General features: G+C 43.7%; 1 protein-coding gene across 1 annotated transcript in view; it reads right to left on the bottom strand.

The window, feature by feature from the left end:
- Nucleotides 1-8,934: 8,934 nt before the first annotated feature.
- LOC310945403 (polyunsaturated fatty acid lipoxygenase ALOX15B-like) overlaps nucleotides 8,935-20,019 on the bottom strand; it is a gene marked incomplete at its 5' end in the record, with an annotated part of 32,108 nt that continues 21,023 nt past the window's right edge. Inside the window, 6 exons of the mRNA XM_083911483.1 lie at nucleotides 8,935-9,981; nucleotides 10,131-10,301; nucleotides 16,223-16,323; nucleotides 16,459-16,580; nucleotides 18,245-18,414; nucleotides 18,531-18,617. Coding sequence (XP_083767609.1) covers nucleotides 9,802-9,981; nucleotides 10,131-10,301; nucleotides 16,223-16,323; nucleotides 16,459-16,580; nucleotides 18,245-18,414; nucleotides 18,531-18,617 — 831 coding nt within the window. The 3' untranslated portion in view covers nucleotides 8,935-9,801. The remainder of the gene's footprint in view (nucleotides 9,982-10,130; nucleotides 10,302-16,222; nucleotides 16,324-16,458; nucleotides 16,581-18,244; nucleotides 18,415-18,530; nucleotides 18,618-20,019) is intronic.

The following is a 20,019-nucleotide window of genomic DNA, read 5'->3' as shown; positions in this document are numbered from 1 at the left end:
TTGGTTTTGAGGTTGGCTCTAAGTGTGACGAAATGAGAAGCAACTGTTCAGTGTAAACAACCTGGCAGCTTCCGCGGATGAGATGAGCGCAGCTATGGAGCAAGCAGCTTGCATTTTCCTCTTGGATCCTTCTCTTCAATATGGACCGAGCACCTGAAATTGTGCCTTTGATCTGTAAATTCACGTTACACAAACGGCAAATATCCTTTACCGACATGTTGTTTACTTTCTGTGCTTTGCATCGATGCTCTGTTAGCACGTCATACGCTTCGTTGATCTGATTGGTTGATTTGGCCCGTATGTTGGTTAGAGACAGATGGTTTATCCAATCAGTAAACAGTATTCTCGCCCCTTCCCAAAAGATCTCCAAACGAGAGTTCCCAGATGGATATGCAGAGCAAATGAGAATCAACCCATCTGGCGGAGTAAGGTTAGAGGGCACTAGCTTCGTATTTAGTTTTACAGTTTACAGACACCAGGTGGTCTAATCTTATTATGTACCTCTCGATGAGCAAGCGAATAAGTGTAGCTCCCAAAGTTTTTTTTTTTTTTTTTTTAAAGTCAGAACTTAGCTTCCAAAAAGGGCACTTTGGGCCTTCGGGGTCCCCATGTAGCAAGGGCTGCTTATACTTTACTATGTCTTGGGCTGAGATAACTGGCTGTTTGAGCCCTATGTGGAGAAGATTTACCAACCACTGTGATGTTAGAAAGTGCATAAAATGAAATAGAGACCAATTTCCTCTTCACTCCAGTATAAGCTCACTTACTACATTCAGTCATTTCTTTGACTTCCTCCTCTCATCATGCTGGAGCTAAAGACCAGAGGATAAGTAGATGACAGCATTTCAGACACAGTATTCTGCTTATGGTGCATCATGCAGAGCAATGAAGGGAATGGCCTCTACAAAGAAAAAAACCCAATATAGCCCAATTTGTACTCCTGTGCTTCATCAGGCTTACTCACAGTTTCACACATTATACCAATGCTGATTGTTATTGATTTACTTTTTTTGTTACATGAATGATTGTACTATGAATAAACACAATGTGCCTGTTACCTCTTGCTAATGATGTTCAATGATTTAATAATTCAAAATCTAGTTTGATGGTGTCACAGTTTGATATCACGAGTATGTGAACTGTTTTATGATTGACAGTTTGAAAAGTCCTGTGATTGGCTGGATGCTCAAACCTTTTATACAGAGATCCTCTCTTTATTTGATATTGTTCCCCATTTTTTTTATACAGTAATTAGTCTAACTGCTGTGGACCCAAAGTGCAGCTTGCTCTTAGAATTAATATTTTAATTTAATTTGGTGTTCTCTGATAGCCAATAAAGCTGGGTGAATTGAATTAACTATAAAATATCTGGTTCTACAACAGCATGCAAAAACATCCACTGCCTTTCAAAAATCTGTAATCACTCAGAAAATTGCAGATTTTCCACATAAACTCTTTTATTCAATGTATTGTAAATGTTTTCAAATATGTTGAAAAAAGAAAATAATATATAGTCAAGAGATATTATTTCCATTTTAATTAACATTTTTGGGCTTCTGAAGAGAGAAGAATCCTCCATTTGCGGAAATTACAGCCTTGCAGATCTTTGGCATTCTTACTGTTAATGTGTTGAGGTAATCTTAACAAACATCACCCAATGCTTCCTGAAGAAGGCCTTCCTCCCATAAACTGGATTGGCTTGATGGGCACTTTGTTCCAACCATACAATCAAGCTGCTCTCAGTGTTCTCACTGAACAGGTCCGTACCAAATTCTATTAAAAGTTATGCACAGAAATGTGTACGTAAAAATATGCTGACAGGCCACAGGACTGGACTGGAAGTCAAACTATTCTGCTATATTAACTGCCATAACATATAAGTCATATTCACATTACTATAGATATAATTACAATTACTGTTAGTCTTTGGTTGCTTGCATCTCTGAAAGTGTGTCTGTCTGTCTGTCTTTGTGTCTGTCTTTGTCTCTCTCTGTCCATCTGTCCGTCTTTTCTATCTTTCTCTCTCCTTTTCTTCCTCCCCAACCGCTGCAGACAGATGTCCGTCCTCCACAGATCTGGGTCTGTCTGACGTTCCTGCCTGTTATAGGGAAGGTTTTCGTTGCCACCATACTCTACGGGGGAATTGTTGAGTCTATGTAAATCATAAATAAGTCATAGAGTGTGGGCTTTTCCTTCTCTGTAAAGTGTCCTGAGATAACTTTTGTAATGATTTGGCACTATAAATAAAATTGAATTGAATTAAATTGAAGTCAAAAGACACTAAACCAGAATGCAGAACGATGCACAAAAAAGAACGTTACATGACTGATCTTAGCCAACAAAAGGTGACAGTAAGGGTTAGGCATGAAAAAGGTTTTCTTAGGATTAGATAAAAGGCAGTAGAGTGGTTAAGTACAGACGGGAATTGAACCCTTCTTCCATGGCTTCAAGTCCTGTGTTTTCCATGATTTGGAAGGATGTTTTGGGTCATTGTCCTGCTGTAGGACGGAAAAAACGAGTGCTGTCCACATAGTATAGCATGGCATTTCATGGAGTGATAGTCTTCTTCTTTCAATATGACTCACTTTCCCTCCACTTTCTCAGCACCAAAGCACCCCAGACGATCACAACCCTGCTAGACAGATGGCACAAGCACTCCTGCAGCATCTTTTTATGGCTTCTGCGCCTCTGACAAGTGACCCCCGTTAAATATCTGTGTTTCTTTGCTCAACTGAGTCTTTATCAGCCAGTGTCAGGTATAGGTTTTTTTCTTCTCAACTGTGCCGGGGAGGCCAGCACCACACAGCCACCTCTTAACGGATGATGATGACACTTGTGTTTTGTAGATTCTGTTCAATAAACCTGCCAGCTGTGAGGAGCCTATTTCTAGAGACTGATGTATGGACAGTTGTGCACTCCCACTTCTCTTCCTATCCTGGACAGAGACAGTTTGTGCTGATCTATGAAGTGTTTAGTACACATCCTTGTACAATATCTTTAGTTTATTGGCATTTTCTCTCATGGGATAATTGACCATTCTTGAAACAATAATTGATTGCATTTTTCTTCTGGCCATTTTGTAACCATCAAATAGCGAATCTCCTCAGATGAGAACCTGTATCTGTCATAAAGGAAGTCTAGGAAGCTGCGCTTAGCTTTAAGTACCGATCTAACCCGAAAGTCTGCTTCACTCTTAGTTATAGTCTTAGCTGAAAACCTCCTCCCAACCAGGTTTGGTTGAAAGCATCAGTTACCATGGTGATACAGCAACGCTAAAAGAGAGCGACTTTCGTGTCACAGCTGACCCAGGCTTTGAGCGCAACATACCTCGCTAACCCAATAATCCAGCTCCGTAGTACACCCCACAGGTATTAGAAACAAAACCTAAACAAATCCGATCCAAACAAAACAAACAAAACAGCAGTGTTTTGCAAATTAAGCTTCATGAAGCATTAGTTGTATTTGTTGAGTCCAATAGATGGAGCTCTTGGTTTAAAGAAAAAGGCTCAATGAATGGTGATTCAGTGTGATTCAACCCTTTATTAAACAGAGAGCTCCATCTAGTGGAGAAAATGCTTCATGAAGCTTCATTTGGACATCACTACCTTCACCATCTATGGTTATTAGATGGCACTTGGTAGATGATTCATTATATTAGGATTTTAATAACCCAACATAAGCACAGTTAGCTAGACCAACCTGCCAGCAAACACATCCTGAGTAACATTAGGTGGAATATAGAATGATTGGACAACCAATTCAAAATAATTCAGACTAAGGAGGAAAGAAAAATAAAATGCAGGATTCAGTCATTCATATTTATTACTATGGATCTGGTTAACCTTATCTTGTTCACAGCAGGGTGTGACATAACCTTCAGTCTCTCACAGGAAATAGCCTCTGTGTTCATTTGTATTCCAGATGGAATGTGGAATCTACTGACTTGTTGTTGTCATGGGTCTCAGACATAGTCTTTATAATAGGCGTAGATTCCAGGTCTGCAAAGTGAAGCCAATGCCAAAGTGCCTCAAACTTGCATTCTTCCTAGTTTCCAGCAGGGGGTGATGGTGACTCCACTGGTGGCAAAAATAAGTCAGATTGTTTAGAAGTCAATGGAAAAATGACTCAGTAAACATGTTACTAATAAAAGTGTATGGGTCTCAAACGCTCTGCAAACCCATTTAACAACTGCAGAAAAACAATGAGACCTATTCATTCCCAATAATGTCATCACAGTGTTGTAAATGTGACACACTGTCATCAAGCTTTATAACATCACATCTTTATAACACAACTACCAAACTGTATGTAATGTTATGTAATCTCAGTGACTGTGTACGTCTGTCTGCCTGTTAAATCTTCTGTTGTGTTAGGTTTTAAGAATTCAAATGTAAAATACAGCCAAACTGCATATCTAACCATTGTTTTTGAGTTTGGCAGATTTGTCTGGTTAGCAGGCTAGCTTTTCTTATCTCCCCACTTTAAATATTCTCACATCTATCTTAACTCCGTTTGTGAGAATATTTATTGTTCAATCTTTTTATAAATAGTTTTGTTTTTAAGTGTCCCTTCCAGTAACAGACACTTATAATAAATGATGTTCAGTAATGATGATGATGATGATGATGATAATGGTCTCCCAGCCTGGGTCCCAGGCACTCACACTCACACACACACACACACACACACACAAATTAACACTACACACGACACCATGACAAGACCAAATTCCTATAATATGAAGAATGGAATATATGGAATATGTGATTATTAAATTAACCACATTCATTTTATATTAACATGTACCATGTTTTTTTTCCTTTTCTGTAGCACATAAAGTTCATGCAGAGAGGTGCAAATTTTCACATTTTCTTCATAAAATATAAGGGTCATTCTTCAACTGTGGTCCATTTTGGTCTGGAAATTATTAAAAAATCACATGCTTAGAAAAGAATGTTGATTTTATTCCTTAAAAACACTTCCTGATAATGGCTGTGATACAATTATTTTTACAAAAAATGTCACTTTATACTAACATTCGAATATAATTGAAATACTTTATTGATCCCAAGCTGGGAAATTAAGAGGAAACTGCCAATTCCATCATACCATAAAAAAGTTTTTTTTCAAAACAAAATGAACACTCCTTGTGTTTTCAAAATATTAAATGAAATTTCACACACAGATGTGCTTGAATGTATACATTTATTCATTTTTAGGATTTAAAAGATAATATTACAATATATCTTTTCTATCACAATAAACAAAGTGATGGAAATTACTGTTCTGGACAGTGGTGGATTAAGGTGGTCAGGGGCCCCTAGGCTACTGTTTGTTCGGGGCCCCCCACATTATTAATCATGCGTTATCAGAAAAAAAACCCAACATAGAACAGATGAAGAGTCCACAACCTTTAAAAATCCTGTTAATTTATACATTTTCTTTAGTAGATCTCGGTCACACTGTTCTTTCAGTCGTTGTTCTTTTCTTTTTTGTGCTCCGCTATCACATTTCCTTTCTGACATTTCACAGCTATACTGTGTAGTAACAGTCGAAAATTGCCTTAAGGTAATAATCAGATTATTAAACTGCCCCTTATATACATGAAAGGAAGTTGAATGGGGACATGAAGGAGTAACTCGACCTTCGGTACAGTAGGTGGCACTAAGCCAACATACAGCTGGACTGACTACGGCTTTTTCCCCCTTTCAAAACCCCAGGCCGACGACTTTTGGACAGAATTACGACGATACAGGTCTTCTTGGTCGTGATGTTACTTGCCGTTGTGAAGTTCTCCATTGGTTTAAAGGTAACGTTCTATTATTGTTGTTTTTTTCACGTTGTTTTCGGCGCCGTTGCTTTCTGGTATATTTTATTTCTGGGTCCAAAGCCACTGCTGCGGACGGGGGAGCATGCGCAGTCGAGAAACCCAATAATAATCATGGAATGCTGTTTACATGCCAGAGAACTACTGGACCTATATAACTACTAAAGGAGTTCTATAGGTCTGTTAACCGGGTAATGAAATACCCAGATTTTATGGTGTTAACATGATGTTTAAGACATGGGGCCTGTTTCAGGAGGTTAAAAAAACTCTGAGTTTAACCCTGAACTCTGAGTTGATCTACTCTGAGATAGGAAACTCTGAGTTTTCGGTTCCAGAACAGCAGATTTGCGTCAGGTTGATCAACTCAGAGTAGTTTGACCTGGAGTTAAGCGCGTGCACCACAAGTATAAAAAGACAGCATCAATGGAGCCCTGATTCGACGAGTCACCATGGCAACGGGGAAGCGAAGGGCTACGCTACAACTGGAATTGGAAATATTAATGCGCTCATACGGTGAGTTTGAGCAGGTTTACACCGCTGCAGCAGCAAAAGAGAGGGAGACGGTGCAGGAGAACATTGCTGCTCGGGTCAGTGCGTAAGTTTAAATGTAGTCCTGTTGCAATCACAGTAATATCACAGGGAAACTGCTTGGGTGGGAGCCTATTAGTTTATTTCATTTAAGTGCAACCCCGCAGGGGAGAAGCGCAGCTTAAGATGAAACATAAAAAGATTTTTCAAACAGGTAAAACCTCAGCACAGTCTCATGGTGACGCCTCATTTCGAGCATGTTTTACATCGTAAAGTAAATATTACCGTAAGTGGCTGTTTTTTATACAACATATAAATGTTGTATAAAAAACTCCCATTTGCAAAAAAAAACGCAGCGCAACACACAATATCTGCTGTGATATGAGAGCATTTCTGGTTGTTAATGTTGGAAATGTAAGGAGGGATGAGATGGACTGTGACATGAAACGGTGTTGTGCCGTATTCAGCCCCTCGCATTATAGATGATATTCTGGATCAGAAGGCTATATAGGAGTAGTTAATATACCGGTAACCCAACTAAAAGCACACACTTTTGAACCTATGAATTGCAAGAAAAGCTGGGCTGAGAAAAACCTGGTCCCGACCTGGTTAGTTTCAGAGAGCATGTTACCATGGTAACTAACCAAGAGGTTAAGTTACCTCTCTTTGTGAAACAGGCTAGAGTTACCCCTCTGTCTCTGGTTTGAGTTACCTCCCTTTGTGAAACGGAAAACTCAGAGTTTCCCTCATTTCAGAGTTTTCACTAAACCTGCTTTGTGAAACAGGCCCATGCTCTTATGCCCTTAACCCCAATATAATCTTGTTTTTACCTGCATGTAAACGCACTGAGGGGGTTCTGATTATTTGACAACAAAACTGACCTTATGAACCCGGGCCACATGATGGCAGCTGATTGGGTGAATGTGTCCAATATCTATCGAATCAGTGACTTCATTTTTTTTATAAATGTTTCTAAGGGCCCCAATAGGAGGAATGTTTTTTTTTCCCACTGTAGTAATTAAAAACATTTTAAAACAGTCTGGCCAATCCGGGGCCTCTAGGCTGCAGCCTAGGCCAGCCTGTGCATTAATCCGCCTCTGGTTGTGGAAATTACATTTTGTCACATTTAAAAAAAAATGCATGATATATAAGAATGATAATGTCTAATAGTAGAGTTAGCATTAAATGAACACAAAATACACACTATAAAATGTTTTCTCATTATTTGTACATTCAAAGAAAATACAAGCTGTTTGAAAATATCAGCCAATAAACATATCCTTTATTTAACAAAAACATACCTTGATTTATTCTTATTTCAGTTCCCTCCATGGAGCTAACTCAGTCCTCCAGCCATGAAACAGACAGTTTGTTTTCCTGTATTTTTTATTTCATACATTACACAGCATAAAGCAAATTTAGCAAAATATACTCCTACAATTATTTATACCTCATCATGACAATAAGTCATAAGGCACAGTTTACTTCTAAGGTGCTGCAATCACGATGCAAAAAAAGTTTTTTCCCCCACAGTTTGATAAGAAACCCTATATGTGACATGTTAAGAATTATTTTTACTTCATCATGACATTAAGTCATAAGGTACAGTTTACTTCTAAGGTGCTGCAATCATAATGAAAAAAAACAAGTTGTTTTTTTTCAACGGTGGTTTATTTTGATAAGAAACCCTATATATGTATTGACATGTTAAGAAGAAGACTTAAAGTTGTCACTATGTGTGTTGACTATTTTTCTTTCTTTTGTTAACTTTATTGACACACATTCACCTCTCTACTTCCATTCTGTCCCCTATATGTTACCCTCTTACGTCATATTCCTATTACTCCTATTACACCTCTGACCTTACTACAAGTCTGATTGAGTAGTTGGAAGTTCCTGATATCCAAGTACAAGTGAATGCAGCATAACCAGCAGTGACAAGCTTCACTCTTACATGGCGGTGTATTTACATCTAGCGAGGGAATGTCTCCAAAGACACGGATATTGGAATTCTCAGCAAAAAGGCAACAAGTGTTTTCATTAGTGGCTCATATGATCAAAACATTGTTTTAACTCACTATTTGATAGATAGTAATAAACTAGATGAAAATCTTACAGATTATATTTGATATATGGATGTGGATTATGATTACATATAACAATCACATGCAGTTAGTTTCTATAGTTTCTTTCTGCTAATAGCCTACTAGTGCAGTGGCTGTTCAGAACAGGCCAATTGCGTGGCCTGGTATTGCTGCTTGCAGTGATGTCAGGGTTGTGCGCCTGTTTGGAGTGCTCTGATTGCTTGCCCCCTGAAAGCACTGCTCGCAGCGTTCTTGAGAACTGCTCATCCAATTGACTTCACACTCGACACTCACTCCCTTGGGTCTTCAGCAACACACCTACTAAGTGTGAAGTTGAATGGATGAATGCTTCTTGAGAAATGTGAAGGACAATCATAAATACATATACACAGACAGAGATTCAGTCCTTAATAGTTAGATGCTGCTGCTGCTACAGCACTATCTATTGGCCAAATCGCTGCAAATTTTTCATTTCCACTCAGATGTCTGCATGTTTTAACCAAATGTGGGCGCACAGTGTCAAGGAGATATAACATGTTTTGTAATATAAGCCATGCCACGTCATTTAAGCATTTGAGGGCCAGCTGTAACAAAACTATATGGTACATCAAAAATCTGAAAAAATATATTTTTCCGGACTTGGCCCAGAGATCTTTTAGCTGTATTATATTTGGTGATGATTGCTAAAAATTTGTAGTGAAAAAAACAGACATAACTGGAATTGGTGGATAATACTATGGAGGGCAAATGGTTTCTGCGAGCTGTCTATGAAAACATGCGGCAGCTGCAATTCGCTGAAACCAAATTAAATGTTGGGTATGATTTAACTTTTTGCAACAAAGTGCAGATAATACCTGCAGCCAATCAGTAACAGAATTACAAATAATTTCTTCCTCCTTTTGGCCTCTTGGCTCCATTATTGAGGAGAGCGGCAATCTGCCTCTGTTTGGTGTGTCCTTGGCGTTCCAGTTCAAAAGTTACAGGCTCAGAATGCAAAGTTCATCGTTATAGCACCACCATCTGGCCAAATTGCACCAAATCGTAGTGATGTCCAAATGAAGCTTCATGAAGCATTAGTTGTGTTTGTTGAGTCCACTAGATCAAGCTCTTGGTCTAAAGAAAAAGACTCAATGAATGGTGATTCAGTGTGTTTTCAACCCTTTGTTGAACAGAGTGCTCCATCTAGTGGACTCAGACAACAAAGAAAATGCTTCATGAAGCTTTCATCACTACTAAATTGCGACTACAAGCAAATCAAGGAGTCCTTAAGAATACACCTTCACAGTTCTCAAGACATGCAAATTACACAGGGACGGTAGATGCTTTCCTTAAATTTGGCCAACAGCTGAGGAGGTCCCACCTTCAAATGGCCACACTATTTTCTACTGCTTCTGGATCCAGGTATGTGTATGGGACCGCCAGACTCTTGTTTCTGGTTTTGATGACTAAACTTAACAATTTAAGTTCTGCTTGAAAAACCTTTATCAGCTCACAAGGAATCTCCTCACTGAAATGGACCCTTGGGAACTGGCCGAGAGGAACCTGATGACATCAATGAAACTTTTAAAACTTAAAAAACAGAAAATCAAACATGGACTATTGGCAAAATAATGTACAACTGTAGGAAGGAAGCAGGATTTTTACTTCAGTGATTTATGTTGATAATTTTTACTGAAGTTTGGGGCACTTACCAAGTCCGAGGACTGCCTGCTGAGTAGCCACATGACGGCCATTCCCTTAGCAGTTGTGAACTTGTTAGGCAATGTCTGCAGCATTGTGGCCTCGCTTGTTGTTCCCTTAGTGGTTGGCGGAGGAAGTTGCAGGGCGATGGGTGTGTTGGGCATCCAGCCGCCATAGTCATACTGTATCAAATGAATGATTGACAGACGACTGATGAATAGTTTTTTGAAGCCACACCATGTCAGTGTGTTAGTCAGTCAGCCGACTACTTTGGTTCAGAGTGAAATATGAACTGAGTAAACCCCAGGGTGATATCTTTGGTGGTCCTGACTTTTAACCTAGCGCCATCATCAGATCAAATATTTTATTTGTCCAATACTTTGGTGCATGACAAAATACCTGCAGTGGTGGCTGCTGGTCTGTCAAGGAGGGAAAGATAATTTTTCCGGCCTACACCATAAATGTGGTTGTTTATTTATATGTAAATTTTACCCTTCGTTCCTTTTAAAAAAAATGATCTATGACCTTGTCGTACCAACTAGGCGTCTTTTCCAGGGACTTGACCAGTGTCCTCTCAATGGCAGCAGAGCTAGGCTGCTTAAACGGCCTTGGCCCAGCTGGAGCTGCTGCGCCAGGCTACTGTGAAGTGTGACCGCCTGTGAGTGTGAGTGATGGTGAAGGGGGGAGAAGCTCCGCAGCTGCCGCTGCTCGTTGGGGAAAGAAACCGCAGAGTGACAGAACAGAGTCCCAAAACACAACGCTAGTCGTTTCTAACAAAGACAAAGTCTCTGGGGATCGGTAAAGTCTCCGGATCAGTTCAGAACAACGGAATGAAAAACTTGGAAAATGCTCCGCTGGATGTTTATTCTTCAAGATCACTGATTCACTCTGTGGCAGTGGGGTGTGGTTAAGGTGTCGACTGCTGGAGGAGAGGGAGGAGTGGCTCGGCCGGTGATCAGACAGCTGGACAGAATCAGGTAATCAGTCAGCTATATAAGCACGGTTGTAACCTGGTTCTGTCTCTTGCAGTAGACTGGGTCCTAGGGGAGGACCAGAGCGGGACCAATCAAGGAGGCAGCAAACACCGGACCACGGCCGTCAGAGGGACGGCCGCTCGTCCGTACACGAGAAAGACGTTGAGTCACGTTTGGGGGGGGAGAGAAGAAGCGGAAAATAAACGGCTAACCGCTGACAACGCTGTGTGTCTCATTTTCTGTCTGTCCTGTGAGCAGGGAGGCTCACATCTGGCGCCCGAACAAGGACATGTCAGAAGCCCCAAATCCGCTGGCGCTGGCCCTCCAGCACCTCGCCGCGATGCAGGAGAGCACCACCGCTCTCCAGCAGCAGCAGTCCCGTGCCTTGGCCGACATCGCGGCGGCCCAGAGGGAAGATCGTGCTCTCCTCGACGCAGCGAGGCGCTGGCTCCAGCCGGGGACCCACTCCGCCGAGGACGTCGTGGGACAGGTGGCGCTGGAGCAGTTTATCGCCGGCTTACCCTCGTCCACCGCCAACTGGGTCCAGTGCCACCGTCCCCCCACCATCGAGGCAGCGATCGCCCTCGCGGAGGACCATCTCTCCCTTCCCCGGCGGAGCATGAGGGAGGAGGCCAGGCCAGCGGCGATCCCTGCGGGCCGTCCCACCCCGGCCCCGAGGAGGAGATTCCCGGCGGCCGCTGCACCGCACCCTGCCTCGCACACGCCCACACACCCGGAACCCGCCCCGCTCTGGTCCACTAGTAACGCGCTGCCTTCTGTTCCGCAGGGCCCAGCCTACGTGTCTGATCGACCGGCACCCCGGGGGGCTCCTCAGACGCCAGGGCAGGGGTGCTGGCGGTGTGGGCAGCCCGGCCATCTCCGGGCGGAGTGCCCCCTCATGGAGGTGGGACAAGTGGTGCGGGTTGCGGGACCGCCAGCTCCCTCCCCCGGTCCGGAAGGGACGTACCGGATACCGGTATGTATACAGGGGGGTACACACCAAGCTCTGCTGGACTCTGGTTGTGAACAGACCATGATCCACCAGCGCTTGGTTCGACCCGGGGCTTTGCTAGAGGCATCGTGGGTGAAGGTGAGGTGTGTGCATGGGGATATTCACGATTATCCGGTGGTGGCTCTAGAAATTCTTTTTAAAGGGAAAAAGCATAAAGTTAGGGCTGGAGTTAGTACTCGCCTCACGCACCCTCTAATCTTGGGCACGAATTGGCCAGGGTTTGCTAGTTTAGCGGGGGAAACTATGAGGGTGCGGTCACGTACGTCAGGGAAATGCGAGTGGTGTGCCGTGCTTAGTGGTGAGACGGGGTGTCTCATCCCGACGCCGTCGGGGGGGGGCGTGGGGCCGGCGGGGCCAGCACGGCTGGCTCCGGGGGCCCTGCAGATAGCCCCCATGGAAGATTTTCCACTTGAGCAGTCTCGGGATGAGACCCTCCGTCATGCCTTTAACCAAGTGATGAAAATTGATGGGTGCCAGGTCCACCCTAACACAGCACTCACTCACCCATATTTTGTTGTCATTAGGGACAGGCTATACAGAGCGAGTCGTGACGCTCGGACAGGCGAAGAACTCACCCAGTTGTTGGTGCCCAAAAGCCGTCGGGAAACAATTTTCCAGGCGGCTCATCATAACCCCATGGCGGGCCACCTAGGCTATGATAAAACACTGAACCGGATCATGGCCCGATTTTATTGGCCGGGCATTCGCGCAGATGTAAGTCGGTGGTGTGCATCCTGCCGCGAATGTCAGTTAGTCAATCCGCCGGCCACCCCAAAAGCGCCGTTGCGCCCACTACCACTAATGGAGGTCCCATTTGATAGAATTGCCATGGACCTCATCGGGCCATTAGACCGGAGTGCACGGGGATATCGCTTTGTGTTAGTCCTAGTGGACTATGCAACCCGATATCCCGAGGCGGTGCCTCTGCGCAATATCTCTGCAAAGAGTGTTGCACAGGCATTGTTTCAAGTTATCTCCCGAGTTGGGATCCCGAAAGAGATCCTGACGGATCAGGGCACATCCTTTATGTCACGTACACTACGCGAACTATACGAATTACTGGGCATCCGTTCAATCCGGACTAGTGTGTACCATCCCCAGACCGACGGCCTGGTGGAGCGGTTTAACAAAACACTAAAGAACATGATTCGTAAGTTCGTGCACGAGGATAGCCGTAATTGGGATAAATGGTTGGACCCTCTGTTGTTTGCAGTGCGGGAGGTTCCCCAGGCCTCCACGGGATTTTCTCCCTTCGAACTCCTGTTCGGCCGAAAACCGCGGGGTGTCTTGGACCTGGTTAAGGAAAACTGGGAGGCGGGTCCAAGCACCAGCAAGAGCGAGGTGCAGCACGTCCTGGACCTGCGAGCAAAACTCCACTCACTGGGTCAGTTATCACGGGAGAATTTGCTCCAGGCCCAGGAACGTCAACAGCGTCTGTACAACAGAGGGGCAAAACTTAGACAGTTTTCACCGGGAGATAAAGTGCTTGTATTGCTACCATCATCTAGCTCCAAATTGCTCGCCAAGTGGCAAGGGCCCTTTGTGGTCACACGGCGAGTGGGGGATGTTGACTATGAGGTTGTGCGTTCAGACAGGGGCGGAGCCACACAGGTTTACCACCTCAACCTTCTTAAAGCCTGGAGGGAGGTGACTGCTGTTTCTCTGGCTACTACGGTGATCGAGAGAGATGAGTTGGGGCCGGAGGTGGAAAACTCGAACTATTCAGCGCCGGTCCCCTTTGATGACCATCTCTCACCGAGCCAGGTAGCAGATGTGGCCTCGTTGCAGCAGCGTTTTGCGGATGTGTTCTCGCCCCTGCCAGGACGCACAAGCCTCATACACCACCACATAGAAACACCCCCAGGGGTGACCGTGCGTTCACGACCCTATCGGCTGCCAGAACACAAGAGGAAAATGGTTCTGGCAGAGCTTCAGGCCATGTTGGAGATGGGGGTAATAGAAGAGTCCAACAGTGACTGGTGTTGCCCCATTGTGCTGGTTCGCAAGTCTGATGGGTCAATACGGTTCTGTGTGGACTATCGCAGGGTCAATGAGGTGTCCAAATTCGATGCCTACCCAATGCCCCGGGTCGACGAACTCCTGGATCGGCTGGGCACGGCTCGCTTTTTCACGACACTGGATCTGACCAAGGGCTACTGGCAGATTCCCCTGTCGCCGGAGTCCAGGGAAAAGACGGCCTTCTCCACTCCGTACGGTTTGTACCAGTTTGTCACACTTCCGTTCGGGCTGTTCGGGGCCCCAGCTACTTTCCAGCGCCTCATGGACCGGGTACTGCGGCCTCACTCTGCATATGCTGCGGCCTACTTGGATGATGTAATCATTCACAGTGAGTCCTGGGAGCAGCATATGCAGCAGGTGGGGGCGGTGCTCGAGTCTCTGAGGAAGGCGGGGCTCACGGCCAACCCGAAGAAGTGTGCGGTTGGACGGAGGGAGGTACGGTATTTGGGGTACCACTTGGGGGGCGGGCAGGTGCGGCCACAGGTGCAAAAGACCGCAGCAGTGGCGGCCTGCCCGACACCCAAGACAAAAAAGGAGGTCAGGAGGTTTCTGGGGCTGGCCGGTTACTATAGGAGGTTCATTCCAGCCTTTTCGGAGCTGACCAGCCCCCTCACCGACCTGACCCGAAAGGGTGCCTCAGATCCGGTCCAGTGGACGGAGCCGTGTCAGCTGGCGTTTGAGAGGGTGAAGCGAGCCCTCTGTGGGGAGCCACTCTTGTACACCCCTAACTTTTCTCTCCCTTTCGTCCTGCAGACCGATGCCTCGAACAGTGGGCTGGGGGCCGTTTTGTCCCAGGAGGTGGAGGGGATCGACCGCCCCGTACTGTACATTAGCCGAAAGCTGGCCCAGCGGGAGGTGAACTACAGTACGGTGGAAAAGGAGTGCCTCGCCATACGGTGGGCGGTCGGGGCCCTCCGCTACTACCTCCTGGGGCGCTCATTCACCCTCTGGTCGGACCATGCCCCGCTCCAATGGCTCCACCGCATGAAAGATGCCAACGCGCGGATCACCCGCTGGTATCTGGCATTACAGCCGTTCCGGTTCAAGGTGATCCATAGGCCGGGTAACCGCATGGTCGTGGCTGACTTTCTCTCCCGCTCCGCGGAGGGGGGGGGGAGTGGGCTTGCGGCCGGTGGGATCCCGGCCTAAGTCGGGCGGTGGGGGTATGTGGCAGTGGGGTGTGGTTAAGGTGTCGACTGCTGGAGGAGAGGGAGGAGTGGCTCGGCCGGTGATCAGACAGCTGGACAGAATCAGGTAATCAGTCAGCTATATAAGCACGGTTGTAACCTGGTTCTGTCTCTTGCAGTAGACTGGGTCCTAGGGGAGGACCAGAGCGGGACCAATCAAGGAGGCAGCAAACACCGGACCACGGCCGTCAGAGGGACGGCCGCTCGTCCGTACACGAGAAAGACGTTGAGTCACGTTTGGGGGGGGAGAGAAGAAGCGGAAAATAAACAGCTAACCGCTGACAACGCTGTGTGTCTCATTTTCTGTCTGTCCTGTGAGCAGGGAGGCTCACACACTCATTTAGCTGTCAATCAAAAAAGGATTCCGCCTCAGACAGCTCATCCAATCAACATACAGAAGCCGAGCGTCCGGGCCAGCCCACTGTCCCATAGACCCCCAGAGACGCTGAGCGTCTGATGGGCGGGACAAAGCCCAGCATTTATCCAATGAGCGTCTAGTTTTGCTGCAGTGGAACAACCCGCTCTACGCTTCCCCATTGAAGTCAGTAGAAGCTGAGCGACATTTTAGGGGAAGCTGAGCTTCCCTTGCAGAGCCATTGTCACTGCCGCAGAACTAATTCCCATCAGCCTCGGCTGTACTTTGTGTTAGCCAGTGTTGACATGCTAAAATGGTAAACTAATATTGTAATCTTAATAAACATTATAGCTCTTAAAAACCTGCATACCATTGTCATTGTAAGTGTGTTAGCAGTTTATTTAGCTCAAGACATCAGTGTCTTGTGCAGCCTCACAATCCTGCTGGCATGTCTCTAGACTGTTATTTATTCCCTCCATCTCACTCCAATTCAGAAAAAAAATGAGTAAAATAGCAACGTTATAATTGATCATCCTGATAAATTTAGAGGCTTCACCTGTCCAGTGTTCACAGCTGAGTGCTGTCCTGAGCAAGTGAAGATCACCATGGTAACAAACTTGGCCAACTCAGCCACTGTAGTGAAGCTCTGGGGAATTCCTGAAAATTAGAGGGGATAAACTGCATTACTATTATCACATCATTTTTTGCATTATGATCATGTAATATATTATATTTTGTGCACATGTAACATCATTTATCATCATAAGTATGGAGCTTTTATTTAAAGCCCACCTGTGGATGTGTGTGCAAGGAATCCATGTTCAAAAATGTCTGAAATCCACTTCTGCAGTTCATAGTCTTTCTGGACCTCAGCATCATTCTTATAGTAGAAGCTGACCATTCCCTGCACAAACCTGGAGGATAAGTAACATGTAAAACACAGTCCTTGGTGGATTATTCCTTTTTCATACACACTGTAGTAGTAGTAGTAATACACAGTGCAGTAGTAAGACACTCTTTTGTAAGACAATTGAATGCCTGTTCTTTTAACATTTTTTTGGCAATATTCAACAAAGTGTATAATACAACCAAATGTACAATATGTAGTTTTCTGCCACAAGGGGTCTCACAACAAATGACAAGCGTTTTGATTATTTTGTGAAATAGTGTGGGAACATGGGAGTAGTGATGTCCAAATGAAGCTTCATGAAGCATTAGTTGTGAAGCAGTGTGTTTTCAACCCTTTGTTGAACAGAGAGCTCCATCTAGTGGACTCAAACAACAAAGAAAATGGTTCATGAAGCTTCATTTGGACATCACTATGCGAGTTGTTGTTTTATTTTCATCCAGCACTGTTGATATTCCTTCCTTCCTTTCTTTATTTTGAAGGAACAATTAAAAAAATGAATTAACAAAAGTAGAAAAAAATTAAATATACATTTGAAAATAATCCAAAGTCAATTTCAACTTAATATACAGTTGATCAATTTGATGTTTCTTCAAGACCAGTCAAGAACAACCAGCATAATAATGGAAAAACACATGACAATAACTGCACTATAATATTCACCAACTGGGTTCACTTCACAGTGTAAAATACTTAGCTCAGGTGAATTCAATCTCAATGTGCAATTGTAATATTTTTACTCTGTGCCTTAGTGTGAAAATATTGTATATTTTGTTCCTGTTTTTTTTATTTTTAATATTTCCCTCTGTTTATGTTGTTCGTATTCTTTCTATATTTACTACAATTATTGTTTCTTAGAGATACTTCTTCTATGTTTGCTAAGTTTTTGGTTAAGTTTTGTTCATGTTTTTTCATGCCATGTCATTCTAATTAAATAACCTCAGTGTTTCCTACAGAATAAGTTTGATTCTATTTCAGGTTGTACCTGGTCAGGGAGCAAGCAAGCTAAGGTTAGCCAGTTAGCTGCAACTATGCTGCAATTATCTGGCTTTGGTTGCTTTGTAACTTTTGAAAACAGCTAGCTAACGTTAGCTAATTTACCGGATGAGTCTGGATAAATAAGCTAGGTAATGTTATTCACTCAAAGGTATTTTGCTACTTTCGCTAGATAACAATCTCTTTGCATGAGTAAATGGTAAATTTCCAGTCTTCTGACTACTCAAGGCGCTTTCACACTACTTGTCACATTCATCCATTCACACAGATGGCAGCGGACATACATACATACCATTTAATCTAACCACTCACACCACATCTACACACCGATGCGCAGCAAGAGGAGCAATTCGAATTCAGTGTCTTGCCTTATGTTCTCACAGCCTTATGTTCCCACAGCCCTATGTTCCCACAACCTTATGTTCCCACAGCCCTATGTTCCCACAGCCATATCTTCCCACATTTGAGATTTATCACACAGTGTGACAGATTGGGAATGCTTTTTAACCCTAACCCTAATACATAGGGTCTAATTTTGGAAATAAATCCAATAATGTAATAAAATATCTCTCTCTCTTTATGAGAAAACCAACTGTGTTACATAAAAGAACAAAAGCTAGGTAGTAGAAAAGGCAGGATCTGGCTTTTATTTCCGTCACCTGACACCTGTACTACCTGTGGATGATATTCCAAAGCTTGAGTCCATCATCCCTGTAGTAGAAGTTGGGCACAGCCTCAAGCCCACGCTCAGCAATGTCATCTGGTATGCAGAGGGAGCTGTAGGTCATTGAGGACAGTGATCTTCTCAAGAGGGTGAATAAACCATCTCCACCGCAACCTGCAAACTAGGGAACAGTCAAATATGTAGAGAATATAGTGGGAGACAAATAACATCTATGATATTGAAAAAAACAAACATTGTTTAGGTAAAGTTCTACTGAGCATGTTGGTCTTTTCGTACCTTTGTGAAAGCTCCATCGTTAGATATCAGACGATGTCGAGCTAAGTAGTTGATTTCAAGAGTGTCGCGAGTGTGAGGGACGAGGAGCTGAGGAAAAGTGGGAACTGTTAGAAACAATTACATCTAACTATAGACGAACCAGGCAAAGTACCGGAAGTGAACTAGTCACCATTGCTGCGGTGGCGTCTCCCTCCAGTATACGCACGATTGAATGGGAGCTGTCATAAGAAGTGTACCTTTTCTACTTTCACCTTTATTTTTTATGCAGCATTACTTTTGACAACGATATCTCGGAAGTCGGGAAAAACCTGTGCAGTTCTCTGCTGCTCCAACAGCAGTGGGAAACTTCAACTTGGGAAAAAAAACTGATTGCGAACTACACAAACCTTTACCTCATGAAGAGGGATTTTAATTATGTACCTTGATGTTTACATTGTGGTCATTAGTTGTCCCTAGTTAGAGCAACTTATGTTATATTTCACAATAACACCACATTGAGTTAATTTACTCTGTGCAACCATGGCAGCCTTGATATAGGCGTCTAACGTGAGCTAGCTAAGCAGTGTTAGCTTAGCTGACATTACTTTTTCACTGTGTTAAGCTAAACAGTGTTAACCAAAACTTAGCGTGCAGTTGGGAACAGTCCCCTCTGTTAATATTCTTGATCCACTTCTGGCGAACATCTGCATGCCCAAGGAAATGATGTAGACTGTACGGCCTCAGACAGGGGTACTCTTCATGAGGTAAAGGTTTGTGTAGTTCACATTCAGTTTTTTTCCAAAGTTGAAGTTTTCCACTGCTGTTGGAGCAGCAGAGAATTCCAATTCTGCCCGACTTCCAAAACATCGTTGTCAAAAGTAATGCTGCATAAAAAGTAGAAAAGGTACACCTCTAATGACAGCTCCCTTTCAAGCATGTGCATAGTGGAGGGCGCCGGATTCATCTATAATGCAGGAATCTCTGTGAGTCTGTGTTTGTGTGTCAATAATTTTCATTTCTCATCAACCATCCATCCGATCTACTTCAGACTTGGGGGGTGTATTTCTTGGGAACCAGTTAGATGTGAAACATATTTAATGTGTGTGTGTGTGTGTGTGTGTGTGTGTGTGTGTGTGTGTAATGGTCAGACTCAGTGTTGGAAAAAGTACTTAGATCTTTTACTCAAGTAAATGTAACAATACTGGGCTATATTGAACAATACTAAAAGTACTGCTTTTAAAATTGTTCTCAAGTAAAAGTACAAAAGTATTAGAATCAAATTATACTTAAAGTACCGAAAGTAAAAGTACTCATTATGCAGAATGGCATATATGTATACTGTATAAACTACATATAATATTATTGAATTCAAATTAGTGATGCATTAATGTGTGAATCACTTTAATGTTGCAGCTGGTAAAGGAAGAGCATATTTTAATTATGTCATATACATATGCTGGGTAGTTTAACCTATAATATTACATCAAAAGGTATTAGTTGATTTCTATTT

This window comes from Echiichthys vipera (assembly GCF_963691815.1).
Source record: "Echiichthys vipera genome assembly, chromosome: 3".
In the NCBI taxonomy this organism is placed as follows: domain Eukaryota; kingdom Metazoa; phylum Chordata; class Actinopteri; order Perciformes; family Trachinidae; genus Echiichthys; species Echiichthys vipera.
The sequence above is the reverse complement of the archived record's forward strand: the minus strand, read 5'-3'. Positions and strand labels throughout refer to the sequence as shown.